This window comes from Drosophila arizonae, chromosome 4 (assembly GCF_054131065.1).
Source record: "Drosophila arizonae isolate 15081-1271.41 chromosome 4, UAZ_ARI_1.0, whole genome shotgun sequence".
NCBI classification, from domain to species: domain Eukaryota; kingdom Metazoa; phylum Arthropoda; class Insecta; order Diptera; family Drosophilidae; genus Drosophila; species Drosophila arizonae.
The window spans coordinates 17,213,560-17,239,764 of NC_142924.1; the positions used below are offsets into that span (position 1 = coordinate 17,213,560).

Genomic DNA, 26,205 nt, shown 5'->3' on the forward strand with positions numbered 1-26,205 from the left:
TGAGTAGAGCTAGTCGATAAATATAAATAAATAATCTATGCAGACATTCCCCTCCCTCCACAGTCCCTTCAATACGGTGGGCGCTTTGGAGCGTGCCAAGTTCGCTGTGGAGCAACAATATGCCGTGGTTGGCGTCCTGGAGGACTTCAATACAACGCTCTCTGTGCTGGAGAAATACGTGCCACGCTTCTTTGAGGGTGTACGGGATATCTATGCGAGTAAGTAAAAGAGATCAACTGAACAGATCGGGCCAGACCGACTGCATCGGGCCTTACCGACTGTCAGCTCCATTTTCTGATTCGACAACTCTTCTATAATGCTCTCCTCCAACTCTCAGCTAGCGCCGAGTATCTGACCAAGATCAACAAGAACAACTTCAAGCCGCCCGTGAGCGAGCACGTCAAGGATATTGTGCGCCGGAATTTCACCAATGAAATCGAATTCTATCAATTCTGTCGCCAGCGACTGCACAAACAATATCTGGCTGCCCATTTGCCCCAGCGGCTTGAAACGGCCCATGCAGCCGCATTGGAGCGCAATTGAGTCCGGCCTCGTCTGGACTGGACTCTCGTTCCCTCACTCTACACATTTGTAAAAATTATATAGACTCGATCCTGTAGTCAAGTGCGCTACCCCTACCACACGAGCCCATCCATGCTGTAGCCAATAATCATGAATTGTTTATCATTTTGTATATTTCGAATTGGTCTTGAAAAAGCGTTAATCATTTACTTTAATACAAAATTATTTATATTGTTTAGTTAGTGATTATGAGAAACTGCATTCGAATTGTGATGTCTTCAAGTGAACTGTTGAAATTTGTTGTTTATAAACGCCTAATCTTAAATAGAATTAAGAACTTTAAGCTCACAAACTGTAAAAATAATAAAGATTATAATAAGAACTATAAATAAATGTGGTTTTTTGTCGAAATGCCTAAGACAATTAGGAAATGTCACAGTTATCACAGTTGATTATGGAATATATATTCTGAAATAAAGAGCAGAAATGAATGGGATGAAATTGAGAAAACTATATACCCGACGTAAAATACGCCAGAGATAAATGAAAGAAATCAAACTCCTGAGCATTGAACACATTGAATTTATTAATATACAAAATATATGGCAAACATAAAAAACATATTGAGAAAACATAAAAAGGAATCAAATGTGGGTTTCATTAATTCGGCTGCGCAGTTTACTATCCCAGCGAAGCAGCTTTGGCTATTGCAGGGTATAGCAAGCGCTGATTATGGTTGGAGCAGTTAGACGCTCAAAGCTGCGCTTCTTGCTGTAATAGAATGAAATGAAATGTAATAAATATATATTTTGAATAGAAGCAAAAACGAGTCTTACCTGGGATCGCCATACAGCGGATAGCACTCATCGGGTTGCATGTCAACGCCAGGCGCCGTCTTCTTACGTCTCACGCATACACATTCCTCATTATTGCCGTCACAGGCAGCCGACTCGATCCAACGTTCAGGTGAGTGCAGGTAAACGGTCAGCGGATCGCTCTCTATTAGCTGCATTACACGATCGTCATATAAATCTAGCCACTCCTTGGAATCGGCTCGCACATCAATCAGGTGCGGCTGGCAGCGTCGCACAATCTTGCCCAGCAGATAATCGTAGGCCAGCGCCTTGGGCTGCTGATAGGCGCCAATGTGGAGACGCCAGCGTGCCATATAGAGCTTATATATAAGATGGAAGTCCTCGTAGCGATGCTCAATGCGTTGGCCATCGGGCGCAATGCGCGCCTTGAGGAAGACATCATCGAACTGCATATCCTCGTCGCTCAGCAGCTTCAGGCGCTTGTTGTCGCGCCGCAGATAATCCCATTTGTCCACATCGAGGCCGCTGCGACTATTGTGGATAATATCGAAGAGGTAGCCGAGTCCCAGCATTGGATAGGTGAGCTTCTCACATTGATCCAAAATCAAAGCCTTTATCAGCTGCATACCGCGCCCATTATTGTCGTCGCGAAGAGATCGCAATAGTTCGCATTTCATATCAGCAAATATTCTATCCACGCAGAGCACTCCGTTGAGCTCGTGCTATGTAGCGAGTGAGTATTACAGATATTTACATATATATTTATATAGATTTTTACATATGTATATGAACCGTTACTCACGTCAAACTGGCCTTCGCCACAAACTTGTTCCCAGTAATGCGAAAATGGACCATGTCCGACATCGTGCAGCAGCGCCGCAATCTCCACCGATCGACGGCACCATTCGGGCAGCTCTCGCTCGTAGTTGGAATTGCGCTTGAGGGCCGCCAGTAAATCCTGTGCGCTTTTGTAAGTGCTGTAATGGAGCAAAAGATAATTAATTTCCTCATCTCATTACAGCAGCTCAGCTAGCTCACCCAATGCAGTGTTCGTAGCGCGTCTGCGTCGACGCCGGATTGAAGGCCAATGAGAGCAGGCCCGTTTGCTTCACTCTTTTGAGTCGCTGGAATATTGGATGATTGACGATCTCCTCAATGTGACTGGGGATCTCAATTACTCCATGAACTTCATCCTCAATGAGCATCTAGGGAGAGGAGGGAAAAGTAATATAGCTAAATACCAAAGCGATCTGGTTGGTATTAATGAAATTTACTTTGCTTCTCTAGACCGGGGACTCTCTGTATGTGTTGCCTCGGCAATCAAATGAGAACTGACAAATCTGAATGCTAGAAACGAAACACTGGTTAGGCGAGTTCTGGCACAGAGGCTCAAGTGGTCTGCGAAGGCATGAAATGGAATGCCATGAAGGGCGGACTTTTGTTTATATTTTTTATTTATATTTGAGTTGAACTCAAAATTATGCCAAGGCGAGCAATAAAAAAAAATATTTCCACACATTCCATACTCCTTCCGCATATGTCAGATTGTTCTGTTACATACTTCACGAAGGCTCCAATATGCTCCAATTCAGTGGAATGCATTTGTAGGGGATAATCAGCTGAGCGCAGAAATAGAAGACAACTGTTTACGGTTGCCATGACGACCAGAAACTGGGCTGATGCACTACTGATTTGACTGACCTTCGCCAACTATAGATGAACATTCACTTACATGAGGGGCTGCTGCTTTCCCATCGCAGCTGAGTAACTGTTGTCGCAGTAGCAGTTGCTGCTGTTGAATTGGTAGCGCGGGCACCTGCGTAGGTTGCGAATTTTGGGAACTGCTGGCACAGAGCAAACTGGCTGACATTTGGTATATGTGCTGTAGCTTTCGCTTCTGCTGACTTTTTAGGTGGAACAGTAGAAGAGGTGGGCGATAACGCCACACGAAACGCGGAGAAATCGTTTTATGTTAACTTATCGAGCAATTGGCAAATATCAAACGAAGCACGTAAACACAATCAACGTCAAAGAAAATCAGCTGTCTGCTACGAGCACAGGGCTGTTCAGCTGTGAGCTCGTGAGCCAGGGCTGCAACGCAGTTGCGCAAAAAAGCTTTTTGTCGAATGAAAGCTTAGCTCCTTTCAAAAGACGTAAAGAAATTTAAATACAATGATGAATTCAAATAAATGTTTTTTATTGCTATGCATTATTATTATTTATTATTATTAAATAATAACATTTTCACCTAAAAGTATGCAAATAAATTTTTTAATTTATAAAAATATATTTAAATTTTGAAATTAACTGCCAATTTTAGTAGTTGCGTTAGCACTGAAGTAAACATTCTCATATTAAATTTAATTTACAATTTGGGCCTAAAATAAAATAAATATTTACTGTTACACATATAAACATAAAGAATAAATCAAATTTGTTTACATTAATCATTAACTAACTTTAGACTAAATTTACGAAAAATATGTACCAACTCCGAAATGCTAATGGCTTTAAATAATTATTGCCAAATAAAATTCAAGCGCTACACAAAGCCGATTTACATCAAATTTTTTCGAACCAGCTCATGGTAGGCGCAATTTATGTACGGTGGCAGAGGTAGAAATAACAGAGAACGATTTTTGTTTTGGGAGAGCGCCGCCGCATTGAAATGAAAGCGAAAGTAGCTTTTGACCCACAGCTGAAAGTGGAACAGAAGAGCGAATTATCCAAAGAGCATGACAACACACCAAGAGAGAGAGTCGGTGAGAGATAAAATAAGCAAATGAGAGAAATACAAACACAGCATAGCGGCATAGTTCGCTCGTTCGCTTGATTGTTTGGATAAATTCGAGTCAGAATGCAATGCCCAGCACCAGCACGTATACAAATACACACATACACATCTGTACATTTTCAGCGGCATCTACATACGCCATATATACATACATATAGTGTACAGTAATTGCAGTAGTATTGCAGCAGGCAGGCCAATTGCGGTCAACGCACCTTTAAGATGAGAGCGAAGAGCACAGAAGACCCAAGGTATTAAATACTATATATACATATGTATGTGCATGCATATGTATGTATGTACAAAATGTACATATAGAAGCACACGCACACAACTTGTTAATATTTTGTATATACATATGTATTCAAACAATACATCATAGACAGGCTGGCAGCTGGTAAAAATACTAAATAAACTGCAATTTTAAAACAAACTAAAAGCTTAACAAAACAATGAAAAACGATTTCAGCAAACATTAAGCAAAACAATAACATTTGCAAATAATAATCATAAAATAAACGCCGGTTTTACACTTGACTAGCTGAAGTGAAATAGACGAAGAACGTGAGAAGCAGAAAGAGAGAGAACGCGCACTGAGACTAAACGGGACCACAGCACAGCATGTAACAGTGGAACAATATTAATTGGTTTAGCCTCATTTCAGGTAGTTTGCAATTGTTCTGGTGCAGGTAAATACATACTTCATTTTGGGGTGGAAATGGAATAACGAAATCAAACAGGAAAATCAGCTGGTGAGCTTAACTTTGTAATTTGTTTCATAGCTGCTCTAGGATCTATTTACTTATAAATAAATGTATTTTTTGTATTTTAAAATATTAAATTATATTATATTATTACAAAATATAAAATATTTTATTCAATATAAATTTGAATAATATATAATATAAAATTTATAATTTAAAAATTTCAGTAATCCTATCTATCATATCTACCTAAGCTTTTATCCCACGGTTCGATAGCAAAGTAATTGATGCTTGCTCTCCCTCTTCCTCTCCCGCTCTCAGAATACGTAAACAGCACCCAGCCAACCCATTGTGCTAGACGGAGAGCCGATGAAGTATAGAGAAAAGTGAGAGTTTCAAGGAAGCGGCAAAGCATGCAGCATACTCGAATTCGATTCGTCAGTTGCCACACGACAGGACAACCGCACGGGCGGGCAGGCAGGCTGAATCGCAAGCAGAACGCAATGCAGCAGCAGCAGCAGCAGCAGCCGACGACGCGTCTGGTCGCAGTTAAAAAAGTCTAGAAAGCAATTCGTGAGTTGAAGTGTAACTGTATCTGTATAAGATACTCTCGAAGCAGCAGCAGCGGCAGCAGTAGTTGGATATCAGCTGATGTCAAATTAATACTAATTAAAGCGCAGCGTGCGATCTGCCGGGCGGGCCAGCTGCTCAACTCTCAATTCTCACGCTCTCTAAATGCGAACAAGTTCTCTTCTCAGTTGCGAAAAAAAAGTGCTCGTATCGTATCTTTCTGTATATGTATCCGAATGAGTCCCATGCCAATGCGTACTCTCGGCAGCGTAGCCCGCCAGCCAGCCAGCCAGTGGGCGAAAGACGCAACTGCCGACTACCGACTGCCGCCGACTGTCGACAGTCGACTGTCGCTGGTGAGCTGCTATGACCTTGCAATGCCCTTGAATGACACTCTTATTGCGACCAAGTAGCCGTCGTTGCCACTACAACTGGCGGTGCTGCCACGGCTGCCACGACGAGCGCTGGCAAAATACAGAAATGGATTTAAATTGAAATTGAAATTTTTGTATCGTATCGTATTTGGCGTGAGCTCTAGTGAGTGTCTCGGCGTGCTTGACATTCGCCACGAGTAGAACCCGACGGTCTTACTAGCTCCTGTTTTTTATTATAATCACAACTTTCCATCAGCCGTCGCGTGTGTGCAAGAAAGAAAGAACGAGAGAAAGAAAGAAAGCGAGAGAGATACGGAAGCCAAATAAAGTCCAAATAAAGTCTAATCCTAAACATATCCGCCTTTTGAAGCAGTGCATGATTATAAAATAATACAAAAAGAGAAGAAAGAAAAGTGTTATCTAAGCAACTAGCGCCATCTGTGGGCACAATTTGTGAGAGAGTGTGTGCGTGTGTGTGCACTAAAAGTGAAAGTTCAGGCCAGGCAAATCGTCCATCCTTCGCCACTCGACCCGCTCGCTGGGCCACAGTTCCTTGGCACAGTTTTAAGGCGGCGCTGGCTATATACCACATAACGTTACCAAAGCACGCAATAATACATAGCCAAAACATAACGACGACTTCCATATATAAATATATATATATATATATCTATAAACATAAATATATGTAATATATACATATATATTTATATATACGATATTTATGCGACAGCTCTGACAACACATATTTTTTTATTACAACGTGAACGGACCAGGCCAAAAACTTGGAAGAATAGCAAATAGTAGGAAATCCATCGGAGTTAAAGAATAATAACAACAACAACAACAACAGCAACAGCAGCTCAGGTTAGTAAAAATTATTAATCATAATAGAATCATGGCGATATACATACAAAAATAATCTTCTATATGCATAAGCTGTGCGTGCAAAGTTTTTGTTTTTTTTTTTTTTACTGTTTGCTCTATACAAATTAGCCATGCTGCATTGTTGTTGCCATAATTTATATAATTATGAACAAGTGTTTCAATTCCATTTTGACATTGAACTGTTTAATATGGGCTTACGTGTGGAACATGCATAAATGAAGTAACAATTTCCATGGAAATTACAATTTTTTGTTGCTAACTTCGCGCTGATTAATAGAGTTTTGAGGGAAACTTTTTTATGCGGATTGATTTACTTTCGATATCATTAAGAACTCAATATTTTGTTGCAATATTTAATTTATTAACTAATTTAAAAATTATTAAAATTGAGATCTAGATTTAGATATAATATATATTTAAATGTTTAAAAATATATTTTAGAAATCTTCCAAAATGAATTTAAATAAATAACTTAAATAAAATATTTTGTATAAACAATTTGATATCTGAAATTAAATAAATTATCCTTCGATTTCGTGCAAACAGAAATGGCCAAAACGAGAAAGAAAATATAAAAATAATTTAAATAAATAAATAAATAGTATATATTTTTTGATTGGTTAATATATTGTCAGTCACAATTAAAGTAAATAAAATGTAAATATTTTTTTCATTTTTAAAATTGATTAGAGTAAAATAAATTTAATTGATGCGCATTTAATGACAAAAAAAAATAATTAAAACTAACTTTTAATAATTTTTCCTTCATTTTTATTTTCCATTAATCCAAGAGTGCAAAAAATATATATTTATTCAATTCTAAATGAAAAGAAAATACATTCTTTTTGATTGATATTTTATTGTTAAATCATTTTTGCATATCAATTTATGACTAAATTTAAATAATTACACATTTAAACTTTTTTTCAATTTCACTCAAACAAAAGTGATTCAGAAAGAAAAACAACTTAACTACTGTTAAGCTCGTTACACAGATATGAGCAGTCCATTTATTTATGCAAAGCAAATTACACCTACTATTCTGTTTGCCTAACTGTTTATCTGTTTAACGACAAAAACAAACAACAAGGAAAAAGGGAAATAGAAAATCTTTGCCCGGCCCTTGACACTATCTTTAACATTGCTTGGAGACTACTAACCCAAACAGGCTTCAATGATAGCCTATTCAAATCAAAGCACGGGCCGTAAGCGTAGCCAACGGAAAACGAAAGCATGTGAAAATCGAAAGTATCTGTATCTGTGTATCTGTGTCTGTATCTATATCTGTATATGTGCGTGCGTCTGGATTGAAAACGGCACAAGCGTTTTTCGCATCGCTGCTATTGCTGATGCTCATGTTGTCGTTGTTGTTGTTGTTGTTGCTTTTATTATTATTATTATTGTGGCGGTGCTTGGCTTTGTTTGCTTTTGACATTTCAGTGGGTAGCAATGTCATACAAATATAAATAAAATACACGCGCTGCCCCACCAAAGGAAGCAACCCACCCACACCAAAGTAAAAAACACACGCACTGACCGCGGCACCACAAACAGCCAAATACTTGACTACTTAGCGCTATCCATAGCCGCGTCTTGACATAAGACGTGTAGCATGGCGCTTGTGCATGAGCTCTCGAGGCCTCGGGCTGTATTGTCTATTGATTGTTTTGACATCCACAGAAAATTAACCAACAATCGATTGGGCGCCCGCCAAACTTTCCACAGCTCCGGCGTGTTCCTGCCGCCCGCTAGGAATGGCGCAAAGGCGCAGTCGTCGCAGTCAAAGTCGCAGTAGCTGACTATTCACAGGCACTGTGGCATGTTACGTGCGTTTGTCAATTTGGCTAATTCGCCATAAATAAAGAAAATATATGCATATGTATATTATGAAGAGATATACATATATTAATATAATATCTTGCTTATTTATAAATAAGAAATATCATTCTGCGCTAGCACAGTCAGCTGTTGCGGCTTGTTGAGTGGGCGGCACATGAGTGAATAGCGAAAAATAAAAAAATAATAAATCAAAAAATAAGGCAAAAAAGAAATGCCAAACTAAACTATGGAAAGCTTGTGTAGATTTGTATATAGAAGATACACAAATATATAAGTATTCACATAGTTGATAATTATGCAAGATCATGTGCGGATAATTGAAGGCCTTTCTCTGTTGCTAATGCTATTTTTGATAAATGAGCCACGAGTAAGTCCAAAGCTAACCCTACAAATTTCGCATGGATAGAGACACAACTTATTAGTATTATTGCCATCCTCTTCTCATGCGTTTCTCATGCATGCCACTTATCTGCTAAATCCGCTATTACAACACCAATAAATTTGTTCATAGCAAATCTGAAACGCGAACTGATAACGATTCGAGCATAGCCAAACGCTAATAGCCGAAGCATTTGGCTAACATATTATCAAAATCACAGCGGGATATTATCAGTGACAATTGGCATTTGTGTAGTTGATAAGCCAGATGCCTATCGGTAAATACTGTGGGCTGAGCTCATGATATTTGCGAACGATTTCTAATCATGTAATGTGAAGAGAGCGACGTAGTTAAAATTCCCTCAAGAATCTCTTTTATAGAGAACAATGGTTCAATTCAGTAAACAAATTGTAAAACTAGCAGCATTTTATATTTATATTAATAATTTTAATTCATTTAAAGATTTGAAAGATTTTTGCATACAATATGATGTGAAGTGAGATGAAGTTGAAGTACACTGAAGCAACTATTTTATAGAAACTTTTTCCATTAAACAACAGAAAAATCTAGCTGAGATACGTCTGTTAAAATCTTATTTTTAGGTAGACAAAAAAAAAAAAAAATAAATAAAAAAAAATTTTTTTTAATTAAAAAACATGTATAAATATTTATAAGCTGGCCTTCTGTTTCTAGATTTTTAGCTCTTCTTACTTCCTCTATTTTTTTTTTTTCTTATTTTTTATTATTTATGAATCTTATTAAAATATTAATGGGAGCTCCAAACATGTAGTTTTTAATCAACAAATAGAAAATGAACAAAAATTCGAACTAAACTAGCCTACAGTTCTCCCTTTACTTTACTATTCTTACGTTAGCATATATTTAAATAAAAATAAATATAAATATTTAAGCTGCGATATGGATTTATATATAATATAATAATACTTTAATACTTTATTATAAATAATATAATAATACTTTAAAAATCTATGCATTAGGATCTACTTCGCCAATCCTGCATTTTCTATACAACATTAAATGTGGCATAGTCGATCAGCATAGCCTGTTGCCCTTTCTCACTCTCACTTCTTCTCTCTCTGTCGCTCTCAGTGGATAGTGGCGGACACTGACGACGACGCGTCGCTGATCACGAGCATTTCTCTATGCAAGCGGCTGTCAGGCAATGGCAGCGGTAAGGTGCGGGCAGAAGGTCGCCTCAGTCGCTGCATTTGTCTTACCTTTGGGATTGCAGCGATTACGCTTACCCACACAAGCACAGAGACGTGCTACACAGAGAGATACACACAGACACACAGATGCAGCCGCAGCTACAGTTACAAATGCTCACACACACAATCAAACACTCATATACAGGCCGAACACAGAAACATCACAGTTGATCAGTGACAGGCCAGACGCTGGCGGTGCGATTTGCTGCGCTTCGATTTTGCTGCCTTATCAATCAGCGCAAGTTCGCTTAATGCCAAAAAAAAAATTATATAAATAATAAAAAAAAAGCGCTTTCAGTGCATGCTCGCCACAGAACCGGCGCAGACGTGGTGCAGTCCCAGTCCGGAAACCGTAAAGTTGTCGCTTTTCCGCAATAGAGTTGCAAGTGTTTACAAATTTTGAAGTTGATGCCTCAACCCGAAACGGGTAACGTAAAAGGCTTACCAAGCTATCGATCAGGCAGCCGCAGCCGCAGCCGCAGCAGCAGCAGCTGGTGCATGTGAGTAAGCGAGATAGCAAGCGTTCGGTTCGGTTCAGTTCAAAACGGGTCAGAATGTGCGCTCCGTGTGTTTTCAAAGCGTTGGCTATAAATAAATGCAAATTCCTTATCAACAGGCATAATCGAAACGCCGGCGCGGCATGATTAAATAACGCCCCCGCATCCTTGAAGTCATGTCACTGCCAGGTGAACTCAAACCGAAACTGTTGATGCTACGAAATATATAATGTACAGTTATGAGTGATATACACATATATGAGTTGATTTTACGCGCTGTAACTGGGCTTGTGTAACAAATGAATACTTCTAGCAACAATTATTCTATGATCACTGTGAAACCATTTTGGAATTGTATCTAAGATGCTCTAGAATATATATATACAAAAATGTTATATATATATTTGCAATCAATTAGCAATTGTATAGAAAATGCAGTTGACGATATTTTTAAATATAAAAATTAATTTAACCATTTATTATATTTATAAAGTGTTTGCAATATCTGCAATAATAATATAAAATAATATAAAAAATATCATATAATATGATATAAAGATAAAAAAAAATACTTCTCGATACCCAATCAATAGTTAAATAGAATCATCAAATATAAAACTTGATTTCAATATCGTTGCTATGACTAGGCTTGCTATCGATGGTGAAATATTTCTAAGTTGATCTATAATAGATCTTCAAACATAAAACTAACAGAAAATATGTTTGGCATATATTTTTGCCATGCTTAAAGAGTTTTTCAATAGTTCTACACCTAAACAAAGTCGCATTAGATTACATAGCTAATACATATATGTATATACCTGCGGTTGGGTAGTCAACCAGAATATTTCTATTAGCGAAATAAATCGCTGTATACAAATACTAAGTGCAATATCATCTGTGAAATGCAAATACTATGAGCTAAAATATAGCTAATCAGGCCACTAGCTATATATTTTTGATAGTAATACCCATCCATATATATAAAGTGAGTCAGTCAACAAATAGTAGATCGAACATTAATTAATTCAACTAATTAGGATTGCCGACTAACAAGCAATCTAGCCTAATATAAGCATATGCATATATTCTCTCTGAATATATTTATTCAAGTTGAACTTCGGCCCGTGGCCAATATATCTTTTATCTTCAAATTGACACCTTAACGGCGCATGTCTTTTATTATTCGCTTGACCAGAAAACAAAGTTAACTAATCAAACTTTATGCAAAAGTTCTGGCTGTTGTTAGGGTGCCACTTGAGAGCTACAGACAGACAGAGACATATCAATTGATTAACACCGCCGGGCCACACATTTTGCCCAATTTAATTCAATTAAGCTGCTTACGGGCGACACTACAAACGGGCCTGAGAAGTATCTATTTTTTTTTTTTTTTTTTGGCACTGCGTGGCAGCTAGAGGCGACGCACTTGCGAGAAAGTACAAGAGAAAAAATGTGAGCTACTCATCAAAACAAAACATAAATTCAGCTGAATAGTATTAAAAAATTAATGGCCGTAAATATAAAAATAAAGAAAAGTATAAGAGAAAACTTAAAAACGGAAATGTTCCTTTTGGAAAAACACTAATGCGCTGTTCAATTTTTATTTTTAGCGAATTCTTAGTTTCCACAGATTTGCATTCGTTATACGAATGACCACATAATAATATATAAATCTGTGATTTTTATTATTATAAAAAAAAGAAACACTTAATTCTATTTTAAATTTGTGGCATCTGATGTGGAAATGATTTTCTTATATATATTTTCATGTTAGCTGAATTAAGTTAAATATTAGTACATTGAACTTCTTTGGCCAAAGATTCTTGAGATTTCTTCATGTAGAAATTTGCATGTTTATTTCAGTTCCATTCGGCCATAAATTATATAATATTCATTAATTAGTTGACATTTTTTTGTAATTTTATAATTCTCGTGTTTGGCAGCTATAAGATTTTCTCTTCTACTTTTGACAGCTCACTGGAATTAATTTAATAATTTCCGAAAAGTTTCATATTTTCTTCTATCTCACCAGTTGCTCTCTCTGTCTCTCTCTCTCTCTCTCTCACACACTCTATTTATTTTGCGCGTCATCTGCCGCCGCCAAAACGCATTTAGTCATTTGGACTTGGTCCAAAAACCATTTTCATTTTGGCTGTAGCAAAAAAGGGACTGAAACAAAGTGAATGCGATGCGCGCTCTCTCTCTCTCACACACACACACCCTCTCTCGCTCTATCAATATGCAATGCCAAAGGTAGCAATGTGATTCAGAAAGAAGCCAGTTTGCCCTCTGCCATAAACACAACTAGATAATTAATGCAGCTCTTTGTTTAATGAAACCTTTAGTGATAAATAAATAGAGAGCTAGCGATACTGACCTCCTTAAGTCAATCGACTGTCAGGGGCAATTGTTTTTTGCAGCCTTTGGCACAGCCTTACTTCAATGTTTATTAAGCTTCCTATGCTGGCTGCCAGCAAAAAAAAAAAAAAAAAAAAGTTGTACTGCCAAAGCCCAAACACAACAAAAAGGTGACCAAGTTCAAGGCCAATTGATAAAATAAAAACAAAACAAAAAACAGCGACGTGATTGGTGCATTCGCTGTGCTCCTCTTGGGTTGGGCTATATCTGAATTGGTTTGCTATACATATGTGGGCGTGCCTTTCAGCACCTGATCGAGCGAGCACGTGTTGCAGTTAACAAAGCGAAAACAATAAAAAAGCCAACCACCTGCCAATTGTTCTTAAAAAAAATAAAAAGCCAAACAAGCTGCAATTAGTATATAACGATTGTTTTTTGTTTATGGTGTGCCTCAATGAATCGCTTTGACTAGGTACAAAACAAAAGCCTGGTAAAAGTAAGGGTTCTCGATAAGTAAGGGTTAGTCGACACTGCCCGAGTAGTAGTAGTAGTAGAAGTAGTAGTAGTAGTAGTAGTAGTAGAAGTAGCAGTAGTAGTAGTAGTAGTAGTAGTAGTAGAAGTAGAAGTAGCAGTAGTAGTAGTAGTAGTAGTAGTAGTAGTAGTAGAAGTAGAAGTAACAGTAGTAGTAGTAGTAGTAGTAGTAGTAGTAGTAGTGGTGGGATGGGGTTACGAAAACAAGGCAACGCTACGTTGCTCGTCTAGAGACTTTCAATAGCAATCCTTGTCACTGGTAATTCAAGTTGACACACAGCCTCCACGATCGGCCCCACTGGATAGCGATTGGGCAGCCGACCAATCGTGAACTAATGTGTGCAGCGACTTTAGAAGAAATAGAAAGATAGAACTTACTAAAGTGAAATCTTTGACCGACCCCTGACTTCGAAAAATACACGATTTCTGAAATGTTTGCCCCTGGGCTGACAGCTGTCGCATTCTAGGACCTCAGTAAGCAGGAGTGACATCCTGCGGAAATGGCTCCTAGGTCAATGCTGCAGCTGCCTCCGTCCCGTTAAAACCCTGGCAGGCCTCCAAGTACGTTCGAAGATCGTCACCAACTGATTCTTCATTGGTGGTACAGGTTTAAGTTGATATATCCTTAATTTGTGCAAGATCCTGGCTCTGAACATTGGCTCCCATAAGGACCAAAGTCAACCCTCGCATGGCCTCCCTGCTATGCACAGATAACCATGAGGATTGTTTGAGTAACTGTACACCCGATCTAAGATAGCGGCTTGGAGTCGGGACCCCTTAAAATGGAATTTAGAAAGACCCCAACAACCAAAAAAACAATCAGTGGAACACCACTGGAAGAGAGCGAGGCCCGTTTCACGGACCCACGGCTGGGCTTTGGCAAAAGCTCAAAAATGCAAAGGAGCCCTGTAGCGCAGGCGCCAAGAAGTGTGGAGGAAACTCCAAAAACCGCTGCCGCTGAAGTAGGTGTCCCAAACACTGTTGCAGAGGCGGTAATCTCTCCAAGGCATGAGTACATGTTGAAACTCCGGGCCGAGGAAGAGGATGCCATTCTAAAATGTCGCCAGGCGCTGCGGCGCATAAAGACCGCTGTCGCTAAACAAAAAAACATCAGTCTGGATGTTAAAAGCGGGGTATCCGACCTAGACGAACTACTCGATATCCTAGGACACTGTAGGAACTCCTGGAAGAAACTGGAAGCTGAAGCAACTAAGCAGAAGCAATTAGAGCCAGCAGCAGAGGCACGGATCTTGGAAACGGTGGAAACACCTACCATTCAAAAGAGACAAGCCCCTAGCCCCCTAGAGTCTGAGTCCGGCAAAAAACTTTGCAAGGGACAACAGAACTTGTGGCAAAAAGTCACCAGAAAAGGGACTTTGAAACAAAGAGCGGAAAAGACTACTTCGGCACCCGCAGAAAAGCCGAAAGTAGTAAAACAACCAGCAAAAAAAGAGAAGAAGAAACCTCCCCGTTCAGAAGCAGTCCTCATAAAACCTGAAAGTGGACAAAGCTACGTAGATGTTTTACGAAACATACGCAGCACAATCCAACAGGACGAAAAGGCAAACGTGAGAGGCATAAGGAAAACCCGATCCGGGGCACTCCTTGTAGAACTGAGCAGAGGGGAAAAGTTACATCCAGAACTAGTTGAAAAACTAAAGGCTACCGTTAAAAAAACAGCCACGGTAGCCGAGTTAAAGCCTACAGCGACAGTGGAGATCCGAGATCTAGACTCACTAACTGTAGAGTCTGAGGTGGCTGAGGCAGTGCGACAAGTCCTTGATAATTCATCAGTGGACTTGCGCATAAAAGTCACTGCCCCAAACAGTCGAGAGCAAGTAAGGGCCTTTGTAACTTTAGAAAGCCAATTAGCGGAGACGTTGCTGAGCTCAGACATTAAAATTGGTTTTGTCAGGGCTAGGCCCAGGATGTGTCAACCCATCCGCAGATGCTACAGATGCTTCGGGGTCGGCCATCTGCAGACCAACTGCACAGGACCGGACAGAAGTGGTGGTGGCATCTGCATTAGATGTGGTGAATCAGGTCACAAGATGAAAGACTGCAAAAAACCACCAAAATGCTGCATTTGCACGGATGCGGGGCGTACTTCTGTCGATCACATGCCGGGATCGCAGAAATGCCCAAGCACACGACAAACTACAGCAAAATGTTGAAAATTCTCCAAGGTAATCTACACCGGAGCAAAACGGCAGATGCACTTTTGACACAGATAGTAGCAGAACATGCTATAGATGTAGTGATCATCAGTGAGCAATATAAGCGAAAAGAGAACGGAGTTTGGTTAGAGGACGACACCAAGACTGCGGCCATATGGATCCCCAGTAGTAGTGGACAACAGCCACTAGAAAGCAAGATGGGAAACTGCTACGTCTACGCACGCTTCAGAGAAGTCGCAGTAGTCAGTTGCTACCTAACCCCTAGCGATGACATAAGCACCTTCCAGAATAAACTCGATGCAATCGAGGATCTCCTCGTGGATCGACGGCAGCCCTTCATTGTGGCAGGCGATCTGAATGCACGAGCAGTGGACTGGGGAATGTCGTCTACTAACTCTAGAGGACGAAAAATTATGGATATGGCCGCTAGGTCCGGGTTAGTGGTAGCAAACCGAGGAAGCAGACCTACCTTCCATAGGCCGGGATGTGAAGGCACAATACCTGACGTAACCTTTGGATCCGAACACATCGTAGATCGGATAAAGGACTGGAAGATACTCGATGACTTCACGGGAAGTGATCACGAGTATATATCATATGACTTCCAAAATACCAGTCAGCAAAACCACCCATCATACTCAAGAAAGACTTCTCATAGATGGGACATAAGTAAGGTGGATACAGGCAAACTACTAGCTGAATTAGATAGGCGAGAACGACAGTTCGACGGCACATTGACGTCGAAGCAAGTGGTCGAAAGAAGCCTAACCGCTATGGAAAGAGCGTGTAACGTATCGATGCCAAAAACGCACAGCAAACACGGAGGTAGACGACAGGCGTACTGGTGGAACCACGATATTGCAGAAAAAAGGAAAGTATGCATACAATGTAGAAGAAGGCTAACAAGGGCACGACGCTCTGGAAATTTCACGACGGAAGCGTTAGCAGCCAAGATTGCGAGAAAAGAACTGTCGATTGCTATCACACGCAGTAAGCATGACAAGTGGAAAGAGCTCTGCAAAGATATAAATAAAGACCCTTGGGGACTTGGCTACAAGATAGTCATGAAAAAGCTGAGAAACTACGGAGCAGTGCCAAACGTGGATGATGACACGATGGATCACATAGTGGAAACACTATTTCCAGCACACATCCACGAGGCGCATGAGCGAGCACCCGTAGAGCTCGATGGTTTAGTCCCAGATTTCACCGAGGAAGAACTCAACATTGCAGCTCTCTCCCTGAAGAACAAGAAAGCGCCGGGACCAGATAATATACCGGCAGAAATACTGAAGGTGATAGCATCAGGACGTCCCACTTTTCTACTTAGGATGTATAACGCATGTCTAAAAGAAAGGATATTCCCAGAAGCGTGGAAAGAACAAAGACTGGTGCTCATTAGCAAAGGCAAAGGCGATCCCAATACACCCTCGGCTTATCGCCCATTGTGTATGTTAAACACAGCTGGGAAGCTTTTAGAAAAGCTCATAAGACCTAGACTACTCGCAGCAGTAGAGGCTGCTGGAGGACTTAGCCCTAGGCAACATGGGTTCAGAGCTGGAAAATCCACAATGGGAGCTATCGATGAAGTGGTTCAGGCAGCCAGAGCTACGCAAAGAGGAAATGCATACTCGCGCCCAGTTGTTCTGTTAGCAACGCTGGACGTTAAAAACGCCTTTAATAGTGTAAGGTGGACTGATATGCTTACTTCCTTGGAACACCGCTTCCAGATACCGGAGTACCTCATGAATATGATCAGGAGCTATTTGCAGGATCGAATACTCCTGTACTCCACGCAAACTGGAACAAAACGATACAGAGTAACTGGAGGAGCTGCACAGGGGTCAATCCTGGGACCAGACCTGTGGAATATCAGCTACGACGACATCCTAAGACTGGAAATGCCTGAAGACACCTTCCTTATTGGTTATGCCGATGATATCGCAGCCGTCATTACTGCCAGAAACACCATAGAGGCCCAAAAGAGACTTACCCAAGTCATGATCCGCACACAGACATGGCTCAGCTCTCGAGGATTGGAGCTTGCCACCCATAAAACAGAGTTACTTCTGTTCACGGGGAAGCAGATCCCAACCGAAATAGAGATGCGAGTAAGCGGAAACCTGATAAGGACGCAGAGGACAGTGAACTATCTAGGCGTTAGGCTGGACAGTAAACTTACCTTCTGGGAACAGCTGAAGTATGCCACGCGGAAAACAGCGACAGCAACGGGGTCTCTGAGTAGACTGATGGCAAACGTTGACGGCCCGACGGCAGGAAAACGGAGACTCCTCATGGAAGCGACAAATGCAATACTGCTATATGGCAGTGAAGTATGGGCGGATACCTTAGAGGCGAATGTAAGGCGAAAACCGATGCTAGCTGTGCAACGAAGAGCAGCCTTAAGGATAACATCGGCGTACCGCACAGTCTCCGGGGCGGCCGTGACTGTGATAGCAGCAGTCATACCGGTTGACTTGCTTGCCCAAGAGCGCAAAAAAATATGGAATCTTCGGCAAAGAGGAGAATACTCAGAACATGCGGCAAAGAGCATACGACAGCAAACCATAGTCTCGTGGAAGGCGAGATGGTCATGCGAAAGGTATGGAAGATGGACCGCTAAAATAATCCCCGATCTGGAGCAGTGGATAAATAGAAAGCACGGTGAAACGTCTTTCTATTTGACACAACTACTCTCCGGACATGGATACTTTCGAAAGTACCTAAATAAAATGGGGAAAACTGCCGAATCCAGCTGCATTTACTGCGAAAATGCAATGGACGATGCAGAACACACCTTCTTCAATTGCAAAAGATGGTCGGAAGAAAGAATCGACCTGGCAGATACAGTAGGTGAAGTCAAAGTAGAGACGTTAGTACAGCAAATGTGCAGCAGCATAGACGCTTGGAAAAAAGTCTATGACTTCGCCGAAAAGGTTCTGCGGCGGAAGAAGTATGACCTGGACGCAGGCACACAGAGGGCAACGCTCATTTAGAGCACACAATGGGGTTCCACCTTGAAGGTTAATGCGGGATATCTCCTGGTTCCAAGGTGGATTTGAGCCCCAGAAGAGGAGGATTTTTTAGTCGGTAAGCAGTTATGCAGTCCGACACACCGGTCAAAGTGACGACATGACTGACGGTGCATAAAGCATTTTTTCCTACCTCAGCCCAACAAAAAAAAAAAAAAAAAAAAAAAAAAAAAAAAGTAGTAGTAGTAGTAGAAGTAGCAGTAGTAGTAGTAGTAGTAGTAGTAGTAGTAGTAGAAGTAGCAGTAGTAGTAGTAGTAGTAGTATTAGTAGTCAAAATAGTAGTAATAGTAGTAGTAGCAGTAGTAAAAATAGTAGTAATAGTAGTAGTAGCAGTAGTAAAAATAGTAGTAATAGTAGTAGTAGTCAAAATAGTAGTAATAGTAGTAGTAGCAGTAGTAAAAATAGTAGTAATAGTAGTAGTAGTCAAAATAGTAGTAATAGTAGTAGTAGCAGTAGTAAAAATAGTAGTAATAGTAGTAGCAAAAATAGTGTGATAGTAGTAGGAGTAGTGAAAACAGTTAAATAGTAGTAAGAGTAGTAGTAAAAATAGTAGTAGTAGTAGTAGGAGTAGTGAAAACAGTTAAATAGTAGTAAGAGTAGTAGTAAAAATAGTAGTAGTAGTAGTAGGAGTAGTGAAAACAGTTAAATAGTAGTAAGAGTAGTAGTAAAAATAGTAGTAGTAGTAGTAGGAGTAGTGAAAACAGTTAAATAGTAGTAAGAGTAGTAGTAAAAATAGTAGTAGTAGTAGGAGTAGTGAAAACAGTTAAATAGTAGTAAGAGTAGTAGTAAAAATAGTAGTAGTAATAGTAGGAGTAGTGAATATAGTTTAATATTAGTAGTAGCAGTAAAAACAGTGTAATAGTAGTAGTATAGTAGTAGCTGTAGTAAAAATATTGTAATTGTAGAAGTAGTAGTAACTGTAGTGCAATAGTAGTAGTGTTGTTGTAATATCTTTGAAATACCAAATTCCAAAATATATCAAAGATCAATATTGTATTAAGCACACATGAATCTAGAACTCATTTTCGATAAGGATCTTAATCGATAATACTAAAAAGAAAATAATTATCGATTTCTAAAGCATGCAGAGAGACGCAACTCGGCTCGTTTCCCATATCAAGAATATACATTTAGAATTGCTACGATATTCCATCTGCCATATATATTTTAATACAACTAATTTCTCATTTTAATAAATTCAGGGCATACTCAATGAATTAATTGTATTTAATATAAATATGTAAAGCAATTAAGATTTCATTAATATATATACATATATAGAATTGTCACGCGTTGAACAGATGATATAATACATTTTTTGCATTATTTAATAATTCACTTTGTTTGCCTTCACATTTATTAAATTCACAGAGCACAAAAATTCCCAAAAAGAACGAGCAGCGAAATGAATGATATATTTATCGAACTGCGAATATGCTAAAAATGCATTAGTGCAAATGCCAAATGCTCATAATAGCCCGAATAGACTATTTAAATAATTGACAGGCAGCTAAAATTAATTCAATCGCGTAAAATATAAAAAATAATTGCCAGCTGTTTTTCGCATTGAAACTGAAAAAAAAGAAAGAAAAAAAAAAAACAGCAACAGCAAAGAAAACAGAAAGGAAAATTAAGAGAAAGCAAAATTTATTTGTTTACTTGCGAAAATCTCGCCTGTTTCTGGGCTTTAGTCAGTAGACGAAAATAATAATGCCCGCAGACACGTCATCTAAGTATACCTATTTATCATTATATCTGTGTATATATTCTGTATGGTTTTGCAGCATTGTTGCAGTTGCCGCCGACGTTGGCACCACACCGCCCCACCGCCTCACCGCTCAGCGCAAGACATTGACGTGACGTAAATGAATGAGCCCGGCGATCAACCATTAACACTCAGTAGCACGCCGGACAATAGGCCGCCCTGCAGCATTATCTCCATAATACCAAACATAGGGATGTCATCATGCCGTGGTCGTGCCGAGGCATTCGCGCGCAGTTTGTCCTCAAAGCTGCGCACCTTGGGATCACAGGTGAGTTAGGAATATAGCTAATGTGAGGATTTGATAAGAATTAGTTAAGGATGTCTAGATTTTATAAGAATCATTTAAGGATATGTAGGATATGTAGGATGTCTAGATTTGATAAGAATCACTTAAGGATGTATATAAGCTATGTTCTCTTTTGATATTGTATATAATACAAGTTAATATAAGTTTTATTAGAGTCTTTGTAATTATTTGATAATATCATTATTTGTATTATCATTTAAATTATGATCACTAATATTATCTTTATGGTGTAGTGCCTACCTCAACCACAAGAGAAGACTTTATCATAAAAATGAGGATTAGCATTATCATGATCTCTATCATATTGACTTGATTATTAACGCTATCATTACCATTTAAATAATTATTATCATTATCATTAGCACTTTAATTTCCCAGTGACAGTGGTATTATCATTATGCTTATCGCATTAGCATTAATATTATCATTATCTTTGGTATTAGCATTTGCATTCCCATTCTGATTATCGTTATCACTATAATTACCATTCACAAAATAATTATTTTTGTCATTATCATTACCATAACTCATTGGTATTAGATTTTCCATTATCATTAGCCCAATGATTGCCAATATTATTATTAATATTATTTACAAAATATTTGCATAGATTATAGCCTATAGTGGTGAACCTGTTGAGGGTGTTTAACCCTACTCTCTATAGATTTCATGTAGACTCTACTTGCTGTAGACTCTACAAAATTCATTCGATCAAAGCAATCCCATTATTGTCGAGCCTTAGCTCAGTCCAAACAGATCTCCAGAAAATTCATTCAGATTTCGTACAAGCTACATCATATTTAGAGACCTACTTTCACAACTTTGAAAATGGATTTACTACGTAAGATTGCACCCGAAATCAATTCGATTGCTGTCATGGCAATGAGCGCGTATCGCGTGATGACACTGAGCGAATATCGCGGCAAATATGTGATACTGCTCTTTTATCCGGCGAACTTCTCGTTCGTCTGCCCAACGGAACTGCATGCGTTCAGCGACCGGGCCCAGGAGTTCCGCAGTGTGGGCTGTGAGGTGATTGGCTGCTCGACGGACAGTCATTTCGCTCACTGCGCCTGGATGATGCAGCCGCGCAAGGCGGGCGGCCTCGGCGAAATCGATATACCACTGTGGGCCGACAAGTCGATGAAGATTGCTCGCGACTATCAGATGCTGGACGAGTCAACAGGTCTGGCCAATCGGGGCATGTTCATTATCGATCGTGTCGGCCTCGTGCGGCATATCTCGGTCAATGACAATGGTGTGGGACGCAGTGTCGAGGAGGCACTGCGCCTGGTCCAGGCCTTTCAGTATAGCGATGAGTTTGGCGAGGTTTGCCCAGTTAATTGGAGACCCGGTTCCAGGACCATGAAACCGGATATGTCTGGCAAAGAAGATTATTTCAAAAATGCCATCTGAAACCAAATACATTCCCAAACCTGATACACGAAGGAGTGCAAGAATATGTTTAATACTTAACACAATTCTTTAGACATTGTTAATAAATTTGGAAAATTAGTTCGGTTTTTTTTTTTTATTATTTATTATTTTTATTTATTTAAATTTTTATATTATTTATATTGACGTGTAAGAGACTTTAAGAAGATGTTTTCTTTCTTATTTTATTCATTTTTTTTTTTATTAATTTTTTTATTTAATTTTATTATTGTTTTTAAATAAACATATTTTAGCCAGATTCTTTTATTTTAATTAAAATTAATATTTTATTTTAAAATTTTTAATTAAAATTTGGATATTTTATGTATATTAATATTTATATTTGCATTATAATTTAAAAATAATTTTATAGCTTAACTAAATTCCAAGCTTTAATTTTCTTGATAATTAATCAGCTCTCTTCTGATCCATCCCTTTTTCTCTGCTGCAGACGAACGAGGAGGGCGTTGCCAATGCAGAGGATGAGCCGATTATAAATGGCAGCAATACGAATACCTGGGTCAGTGCACACGAATCGGAACAGACTGTCACCGATCTGCAGCCACTGCGCCAGGAGTCGGACTCGTTTTTCGACTTTGACTGCGAGCTGGAATCGCCAGGCAGCCCAGCGGATGAGTGCGAGTACCTGCGTCTCATAGAAACCGCCTCGAATACACCACACAACTCCACCGCCGAGTCGGGCTATGCGTGCGCCTCGGCGGCCAGCAGTCACAGCAGTACAGATGGACCCTACTTCGATGCCGCCACCGGTGCCACCACCAGCAGCAGCAGCAACATGGGCACCGGGCCACAGGAGCTGCAGCCGGCACAGACAGAGCGCGGCAAAGTGCCCGGCAGTGGAGCGGAGCAGCAGAATGAATATGTGAACACATTGCAGCTGAATGGAGCACATGAGGCATGGACAAATGGCGATCAGCAACAGCAGAAGGAGGGAGAGCAGCAGCAGCCACAGCAGCAGAAGGAACAGCAGCCATTGGAACAGGAACAGGTGAACAGAGAGCAGGAGCCGGCACAGTCACAGTCACAGGCAAGAGAACCAGAAGATGAGACGCAGCTGCAGGCGCAAATCCTGAGCGAGCTGCAGCTGCACAGCGACAGCATCAAGAGTCCGGACAATGGCTTCAGCGAGGAGCAAGTGGAGGAGCCAGCGCTGGTCAATGGCTATGTAAAGGCTCCGCAGGAGCAAAGAGTTGAGCAAGAACAGAAAACCACAGCAAGCGAAGTCGGGGAGGAGCAGAAAACACCCGACAGCGGCACAGATGAGGTGGACAAATGCAGCAATCTGACTGTGAACGTGGAGCTGGCACAGGTGGAGCGGGCGCAGCAGGATGTCGAGGAGGCCGAGGCGGAGAAGTCGCGCCACAGCCATGGCATCGACACCACAGACGACGAGGACGACTGTCGGCCGCAGCGTGTGCGACGCTGCTCCTCTCTGAAGACGGGCAAGACGCCGCCGGGCACGCCGGGCCGCAAGAAGATCGTGCGCTTCGCCGACGTGCTGGGCCTAGATCTGGCGGATGTGAAAACGTTCATGGACGAAATACCCACAATACCGAAGTCAGCGTTCGAGGATTTGGAAATACTGGACACAGAGCCGCCGCTGCAGCTGGGGCCCAAGTCCGATAAGATCTTGATGCCGCTGTTCCAGCAGCCGGGCGGCCTGCCCACATTCCTCGATGCGGTGCGCGAGAAGCAGGTGTCGCTGGAGAATGCCGCTGTCACCGACAACATCAATCAGACAATCGCCGGCACGGTGCGGGTGCGCAATCTGGACTTTCACAAATCCGTGCACATACGCTACTCGCTGGACGGCTGGCGCAGCTTCGCCGATCTGCAGGCCAACTACGTGGAGAACTCGTGCGACGGCTTCTCCGATAAGTTTACGTTCGTGCTCTTCGGGAACTCGCTGCATGTGGGGCAACGGCTGGAGTTCGCCGTGCGCTTTCAGTGCAAGGGCCAACAGTTTTGGGATAATAACTATGGCGCCAACTACTGCTTCCAGTGCTTGCCCAGCTCGACTCACACGGCATCGCCGGCGTCTGTGGCGAATGGCGCCGTGCCGTCGCACCATGGCAGCAATTTGGTCGGCCTGCTAAGCCCCACGGTGGGCGATGCCTGGTGCAGTTCGTTCTACTAAACTAAAGCACGTCTAGTTAGTAGCAGTTAGCGGGGGGCACTCCGAGGAGGCAGTAGACGACGCGAACGCGGGTCGTGTTGCAGTCAATGTCCGGTAGAGGCGCAGCGCCGTCAATGCCCGTGTGGATCCATCAGCGATTGGTGACGGTGTTGACGGCATGTGCCACGGGCGTCTGTCACACCCAGAGATCAGAGATCATAGAACTACATATATAGAGCAAGGTGCAATCCCCAAATCCTACCCTCACACCCACACACACACACACACAAACACAGACACAGACAGACATACAGACACCCTCTCTAATTTTCTCTCTCTTTAACTCTTGTACGTAGGGCAAATGTTTATATTTTTATAGAGTGAAGTTGAAGCAGCAGACGGAGCTGATGGCACAGACGCAGTCGCTTCGATAACCAGGCGAAATCAAGTTAATGTTAAAGATTGGCCAGATCAGCAGACAAATAGATGAATGAACAGAGCCAGCAAAGTGAAGAATGAATCCCAATGATAGTTAATAGTCGTACGTTATAAGAAGAAGAGCAAGTGATAACTAATGATGATGGATGATGGATGATGAATGATAATGATAATGATAATGATGATGATGATGACGATGATAATGATGATGAACAGTTTTCAATGTCTACTACAATTTTCATTTCTATAATTCTCCTTATATATATATATATTATTATATTTTATGCATTGTTCAGCCATGTGTATGGGGCGCTTAAGTACAGTAGCTCCTCGCTTCAGTTACCACTGTTACTACAGCCGAAATAACAAAGAAACTTTTATTTTCTAGTCAATTCAAGTTTACCATAAGACTTCAAACGGGCTACGACACACCTTAGCCAATTACTACTGCAAGGCGGAGCCACAAGCCTGAGCTGAATCTCTTGCCAAAGAAAAAAAGAAAACAAAAGAAAAGAAAAGAGACGCAAAACAAAGAACTCGATAGAAAATGTGCCAACAGATGCGCATTTAACTCCAAGACGCCAAAATGCTTGTTGGCATCTGGGCTCGTCTGGGAGAGATAATTACAGAATTTCCTAGCCACATCCGCCCATCAGCCCACACTTCCTCCACACCCCACCCGCCCTCGATAACCCCTTTGCCACATGCTGAACAATCGTTTTTCGCTATGCCAAAATAATAATTATTAAATGTTTTTGTTTTCTGTTTTTGTTTTATTTGTACTTTTTACTTTTATTTTAAATTTAGTTCGACTTTATTTTACGATTTCGATGTTTTTTATGTATAATATTATAAACACACATACACACACGCGCATATATATATATAAACGATATACATACAACAACAACAAAACATATATATAAATATATATAAAATATACGAAATAAAAAAATTATTATAAATTGTAGTTACATTTTTTGTGGCTTGTTTTCGTTTATTAACTTTTAAGTTTAAGAATGAGGTTCGGTTCATCTCACCCCTAGAGAGTTATCATAGAACACGTTACAAATTGTCCAACACCAATCCCACATACACACACACATATATATTATATATCAGGGATAACCAAGAACCTAATACAAATAGTTAATTGTTAAAAAAAAAAAAAAGAAAAAAATGAAAAAAACCAAATGAAGAACGAAAACAAAACGCAGCTACCTCAACGTTTTCAATTGGGAAAACTACGTAAAAGTTAATGAAGCAAATCTATAATAATGTTAAATATGTTTATTGCATAGCAAACATGTAAAGAAACCAACCCAATAAAAAAAAAAAAACTAACTTTAAAAGTTACAAAAATATTTATACAAAATGCGACAGATAACAACTATGAAAGTGAAACGAAATTTCAC

General features: G+C 40.3%; 4 protein-coding genes across 18 annotated transcripts in view; 3 read left to right on the forward strand and 1 right to left on the reverse strand.

The window, feature by feature from the left end:
• Positions 1 to 226, forward strand: part of LOC149269297 (uronyl 2-sulfotransferase homolog pip-like) — a 54,798-nt gene extending 54,572 nt beyond the window's left edge. The window contains exon 5 of the mRNA XM_089468371.1: positions 64 to 226. Coding sequence (XP_089324497.1) covers positions 64 to 226 — 163 coding nt within the window. The remainder of the gene's footprint in view (positions 1 to 63) is intronic.
• Positions 227 to 1,081: 855 nt separating this feature from the next.
• Positions 1,082 to 3,408, reverse strand: fal (SAM and HD domain containing deoxynucleoside triphosphate triphosphohydrolase falten). 2 transcript variants are annotated; one of them, XM_089468373.1, is made up of 6 exons: positions 3,070 to 3,125; positions 2,612 to 2,684; positions 2,376 to 2,542; positions 2,140 to 2,314; positions 1,359 to 2,059; positions 1,082 to 1,293 (listed from the first exon to the last, which is right to left on the reverse strand). In XM_089468373.1, exons 3-6 carry the CDS (start codon positions 2,540 to 2,542, stop codon positions 1,227 to 1,229), a joined length of 1,110 nt encoding a protein of 369 aa, XP_089324499.1. In that variant the 5' UTR covers positions 2,612 to 2,684; positions 3,070 to 3,125; the 3' UTR covers positions 1,082 to 1,226. The 2 variants fall into 2 exon arrangements, with proteins under 2 accessions (XP_089324499.1, XP_089324498.1); XM_089468372.1 differs by lacking the exon at positions 2,612 to 2,684 and having other exon boundaries at positions 3,070 to 3,408.
• A 1,091-nt stretch (positions 3,409 to 4,499) lies between these two features.
• Gbs-76A (Glycogen binding subunit 76A) lies at positions 4,500 to 26,202 on the forward strand. 14 transcript variants are annotated; one of them, XM_089468357.1, is made up of 5 exons: positions 4,733 to 4,751; positions 4,818 to 4,880; positions 5,154 to 5,405; positions 6,510 to 6,643; positions 8,345 to 20,256. In XM_089468357.1, exon 5 carries the CDS (start codon positions 15,578 to 15,580, stop codon positions 18,671 to 18,673), a length of 3,096 nt encoding a protein of 1,031 aa, XP_089324483.1. In that variant the 5' UTR covers positions 4,733 to 4,751; positions 4,818 to 4,880; positions 5,154 to 5,405; positions 6,510 to 6,643; positions 8,345 to 15,577; the 3' UTR covers positions 18,674 to 20,256. The 14 variants fall into 14 exon arrangements, with proteins under 14 accessions (XP_089324485.1, XP_089324483.1, XP_089324491.1 ...); XM_089468365.1 differs by lacking the exons at positions 4,733 to 4,751; positions 8,345 to 20,256 and adding exons at positions 20,494 to 20,742; positions 22,667 to 26,202 and having other exon boundaries at positions 4,816 to 4,880; positions 6,553 to 6,643; XM_089468359.1 differs by having other exon boundaries at positions 4,500 to 4,880; positions 6,553 to 6,643.
• Prx1 (Peroxiredoxin 1) lies at positions 20,763 to 22,296 on the forward strand. The gene has a single exon (XM_089468375.1). It carries the CDS (start codon positions 21,610 to 21,612, stop codon positions 22,195 to 22,197), a length of 588 nt encoding a protein of 195 aa, XP_089324501.1. The 5' UTR covers positions 20,763 to 21,609; the 3' UTR covers positions 22,198 to 22,296.
• Positions 26,203 to 26,205: the final 3 nt, after the last annotated feature.